Here is a 5,615-nt window from a genome sequence, read left to right as displayed (position 1 = left end):
GAGTCGCGAGATCTGTCACGTTGCGTTTTCGGACGGCTCGTCCGTTTTCCTGTATTTCTAATTGAGATTCCATTGTAATAAAGAGTTTAATAGTAAACCGCGCTCTCTCTCATTTCCGCGGACAAGTGCGCGATCGCGGAGACCGGCGTGAGAGCTGTTTCCGACGCCGCGAGCGCAACAATATATATGTGTATTGATAAATTGATCCGTCTAACAGATCGCGAGAATGAAAGGGAGAATAAAGAACGCGTGGAATTGAATCCACGGCAACACAAAACTCGGCAGTAAAACTGACTCCTGAAAAAAAAAAGCGTTTTATATCGCATATATAAAAGCGCGATATAAAGGTTTTAACTGAAATATCACACGGTCTATGAAAACATGTTTGAGCGATTTCGGGGGGAGGGGCTGGTGGAGGTTGCCGAGAGAGAGAGATCGCTATCTCGCGCGATACAGAGATACAATTTAGCCGTGAACCCGTTCGACCTCTCGTGGATTTTAAACGTTCCCAGGCGAAAGATATTGCGAACATTGTTTTAATTGCTCGCGCAGATAACTGCGCCTGATAACGTCGCGCTGTAATACCGTTTTATTACTTCGATCGAATGAATTTCTTTACTCGTTTTCCATGACGAGATAGGTCTGTAAAGGGGAATCAGAGGTCGATCTCCGCTTCCAAAATAGGCAGAGATTAGTACGATGTCAATTAAACCGAGCGCTTCTGTCCAGGTGATCGAGCATACGGATAACGTGATGGCACAGGAGACGGAGGATATGGCGACGCTCCAAGTGGTCTCGGTCATGTCTTTGCCACCTGTGGGTTCCACTCAGACCGTTGAGACATCCAGTCCTGATCCTAGTTCGCCTCCGTTGTCCCCGCAACCAGCCGACATGGTGCCGGTTGAAGAAATCAAAGAAGAAGAGTCCCGTTCGGGCAGTCCGAAGCTTGTCACTTTCGCCCAGAATCAAGTGTTCACGACGATGGAGGAGCAGACCACCGCGGACTCGTTTTCGTCATCGAGTCGCGTCACGTACGCGTCGTCCAACGACTTCAAGAACGCATCGCCGCAGTACATCGGCGGCAGCCCGAGCAGACCGTTCTCGCCAGCCGCGGAGCCGCAGCGACTGCCGAGCGTTCTGGAAGCTGCGATGAAAGCCGAGCCCAAAGTCGAGGTGGAAAGGTACGTGTTGATTTTTATCCAAAATGATCCGTGGCGCTCATTAGAAGCGTTGTTTGAGACGCGGACGGAAACCTAAGTCAATAGTCGGAAAATACCACTTTGCGGATACGAAGTGGCATCTAGTTTACTTTTGCTTTTCGAGTGCCTAATTTGTCGACAGCCGCTGTGTCAAATGTTAAACGTTCCCTTCCGTGTGGCCAAGAGCGTGTAAATTTGATTTATCGCAAAGAACCGCAGTGTTTAAAGAGACTTGGGAATCGATATTTACGCTCGGGATGCTAACGTAAAGTTTCTCGATTGCAGATTGCCCTCTCCATCAAACTCCCTGGACGATCCTCCGAGGTTATACATAGCCAACACATCCCGGCAGAATTTAGAGACGATTGTCGAAGCGATACGTCACCTGGAAGGTGATCATCTGTTCAGCGATGAGCCCGCGCAAGACGTTCCTTTGGCGTTGACTAACAAGCAACAACAGCAGCAACAACAAACAAACACGACATCGACGAAATCTGCTACCACGACGTCCTCTTCGCCTTCTTCCTGTTCCTCGGCGTCGACGTCATCCGCGACGTCCGCGAAGCAACGGATACTGAAGGAACACTTTCTTCAGTTTCACACGCCGCAACAGGCCCAACAGCGACCCGGCGTGATCGTGGTGAAGCACTCGTGATCTAACAATGCGTCACGTTCCGTGCACTGAACAATGCACCCAGAACGACGATGACGCACTTTCTTCCGCCGCTCGACATCGCCGCGGTTTTTATCGTACGGAAACGAGAAATCCCTTTCGGCTCACTCGGGAGAGAGCGAGCACTTGCGAAGACGCGGCGAGATACGGCGGCGGTGGTCATCGTGATCGCGTTCTTCTCTTAAAGAGAGAGAGACATAGAGAGAGGAAGAGGAGAGAAAAAGAGCAAGTGAGAGTGAGAGAGAGAGAGAGAGAGAGAGAGAGAGAAAGAAAGAGAAAGAAAGAGAAGAGAGAATGAGAGTGAGAGTGAGAGTGAGAAACAGAGAAAGAAAGAGAGAAGTGTGTGTGTTCTCCGTCTTCGTCGATCACCGATGATTATCGTGAGTCTTCTTCGTTCGGATTACATAACGCGAGGATGGATTTCACGTATGTTCCTACTGCGCGCTTAGCTCGCCTTCGCCTTGGAAGAAATGCATAAAGCATCTTGCGGAAAGAATCAACGAGTCGCGTTGTTTGAGAGAGAAGTCCGTACGATCGATAAATTTTTAGATAGAAGAGACAAAGCGATTTTAAATCGCGGATATATGTAGACCAGGCGAATGTAGGAGCCAAGCTCGAAGCTTGACGAAAGGATCCTCTCGTCGCCGATTCGTTCAAAACGACAAATATATACATACATATACATGTATATATATGTCGTTTTTCTCGATTTCTCGTGTAAATAACTGACGATTTCTCCCGATCGTTTCCGACGATTACCACGAGATCGTTTTGAATCTCGAAAGGTTTTCCCTCCCTCCCTCCAAACCCTACGAGGGAAAATCCGTTTTCCTCACACTAAGCGCGAAACGGACGTTCTCTCGCTCGTTTTAGTAAGTAACTTTTTTTTTTCTTTTTTTTTCTTTTTTTTTCTTTTTTTTTCTTTTATAGATTTAATAAGCGGATAAGAAAAACTACCACGATAATATTCCTAGCGAATAAGGCTGCGCGTAACACTGTATGATATATATACATATATTACATTCATATATATTACATGTAAAGAATATAAATAACATATACTTACGCGCGCGCGTATTCTTTTTTTACATTGTTACTAAAATGAAAAAGATAATGCGAGATAACGCGACGCGAGAAAAGAGATATTAAGATATTAAATAACGACGCGTAAAAAAATATACATATATATATATACACATATATATATATATATGTTCTTTCGATACTTATTACGGGGTTACCACTGGACAAGCGCGAAGCGATTAAGAAGAAAGTCAACAACCAGTAACAAGATTTAATCAAAATATATCCGCACGCAATACTTAATTACTTGACATCAGGATCAACGTTGGTACGACGTTGTCGGGACGGCGGAAACTGGGGCTCTCTCGCGTTGACAAATCGGGAGACGTCCCGGTGCACCTGCACGCGTGTGTCTTGTGCATATGAACTCCCTTCTTCTGTGTTCTCATTGTATATCGAGACGTTTCGCGAGTTGAAAATTCCGTTTAATCTGTGCCAAATATCCCAAGAGAGAAAGAGAGAGAGAGAGAAAGAGTACCCACACATGTTTTTGTTCCTTTGTAGTAAATATATAATATGCGTAAGGTGTGAGATAAGAGAAAACCGGTCGATATATCCAGTAGGATTAGCGTCTTTTCGACGGGATCGCTCGTCCCCTCTATTTTACTCGTCAATGCGATACGACGACCGAGTGAACGTCTGTCTTTTCGACAAAGCGGATTTTTCTCTCGATCGTCGCAATTTCCGTCGCGTCGTCGACCATCACCGATCTTCCCTTATATATCGGACTGGTCATCAGCGTCGAGGGAAAACCCGGACGATGATCTCTTTGCATCGACCGTCGTGTCTCGCGACCGTTTCTTAACTCCGACGTATATGACAAATATACATTACACGAGATTTTTCTACGCGACATACAAATTTCTTAAAGGCTTTGCGGAACACGAGACTCAAGAGGCTTTGGAATTTACAATTTCTTGTGCCTTTTCGAGGCGACGAGCGATTCAGCGATTTCGAACAAGGTCGACCGATCGATCGACCGGCGATGAGTCTGAACGTTTTTTTTTGTTTTTCTTTTTTCTCGTTTTCTTCCGTTTTTTCTTTCACGTCTACACGCGTCTGTGTATTATGTGCGTTTAACGTTTATGTTTACTTTTCTTCCATTTATGATATAATCATTTTCATCGAGTGACCGTCGTATTGTACACACAAGCGTGTATCGCTCGCGAAGTATAAGGCCCGTAGACCAATTTTTAACCGATTATACATTAGTACGGATCCTTTCACCCGTAATTTACAATTATTATTGCTACTATACTACTATTACTACTATTGCTACTTTTTTTTCTACGATATGACAATGATTAATGAGCGACGTAAGTTTAAGAGTTTAATGCGTAGATTATATGCCTACAAGGAGATAATTTTAAGTACTTGTTTAGAGAGATATGTGCGTAAGGTTACGTTATAGGTGAAGCGAAGATGCGCGGCGGTAAGATAGAAGAGCATTACAATTAAGATCTTTAGTTAACCTTCTTAGCAATTAGGGTAAACGTAGGAATTGTTTAGCCTAGTATATATATATAAATACATATATATATATATATATATATATACATAATGCAATTTGAAATATATATACATCCAGGGGTTAACATTGTCTATCTGTATGATAAATGTGACGCTACTTCGTAACTGTATTTGCGTGTATATAAAAAAATACCTTTTAGCAGATATCGCACATTATGTAAACACACATTGATCATCATCTAGCTAACGTAAAGGGGGAAAAAAGAACGAATGAAATAGGGTAAAAAAATGTAAAAAAAAAAAAAAAAAAACACACAAACAAACCACGCCTTTCGTACTTTTTGTCCGCGTCGTTTTTAAACGAACGATGCCCCTCCCCATTTTGTCGGCGCGTGTATTATCGCATATTTTTTTATGTACCATTTGACGTTTTCACCGCGTTTGATTATTTTTTTAATACATACGCAGGAGAGATTCAAGGACTACGTTAAGTTTTTTCGGATTAAAAAAAGGACATCACGTTTCTCAACATATACACGGAAACACACACAATCACTTCCGAAACGTACGAGAGGCGTTTTTATACACATAGAAGTTTACGATTCTTATCTTAGGCTTTCGACATTCGCGATGAAAGTGTGATTCCGCGCGTTATTCTCCGTGGCGGATCTCTCGAAGGTAAATGTACAAAGCTCGATGTCGACGTTCGCACGCGAGGACGCACGAGGGCCTAAAAGGAATAGTAGAAACAACAACAGCAACAAAAAAAAAAGAAAAAATATTCGTTTCCGTCTTTCGTATTTTTCCTATAATTCTCCCCCGCGGTAATACGAAGATCCCACAGCATTTACACGTATTTTCTCTCGCGCATCATCGCGTCACATTTTCCTCGGTGACGAAGCACGCGGGTGTGACGCGACGCTGTCTGAAATTCGACGATGTCGACTCGATTGACGAAATCGCCGGCAAGATTTTCGAAGATACAAAACAAAAAAATTACGTACGTTGTTGAGTTGAATGCAAAGGAAAAAATAAATTTGTTTTCTCACGCGAGTCCGATGTATGCGTCTCGTTTTTCCTCGTCTGATTTTGATAGTTTTTTTTAGTTTTTGTTTTTTTGTTTTTTTTTTTCGGATATCTCGTGCGAGTATCTTCGGCGCTTCCATAATACACACATACACATATTTATA

The 5,615-nt window shown here is 43.2% G+C and overlaps 1 protein-coding gene across 1 annotated transcript in view; it reads left to right on the top strand.

Moving 5' to 3' along the window:
• LOC109860179 (helix-loop-helix protein 11) overlaps positions 1-2,128 on the top strand; it is a 137,406-nt gene extending 135,278 nt beyond the window's left edge. The window contains exons 5-6 of the mRNA XM_020439129.1: positions 730-1,181; positions 1,485-2,128. Of these exons, the coding sequence (XP_020294718.1) occupies positions 730-1,181; positions 1,485-1,854 (822 nt within the window). The 3' untranslated portion in view covers positions 1,855-2,128. The remainder of the gene's footprint in view (positions 1-729; positions 1,182-1,484) is intronic.
• The last annotated feature ends 3,487 nt before the right edge of the window (positions 2,129-5,615 follow it).

Source organism: Pseudomyrmex gracilis, unplaced genomic scaffold, assembly GCF_002006095.1.
Source record: "Pseudomyrmex gracilis isolate BER0280 unplaced genomic scaffold, ASM200609v1 scaffold_0, whole genome shotgun sequence".
In the NCBI taxonomy this organism is placed as follows: domain Eukaryota; kingdom Metazoa; phylum Arthropoda; class Insecta; order Hymenoptera; family Formicidae; genus Pseudomyrmex; species Pseudomyrmex gracilis.
Note: the sequence above shows the minus strand (reverse complement) of the source record. Positions and strands in the feature narration are given on the sequence as shown.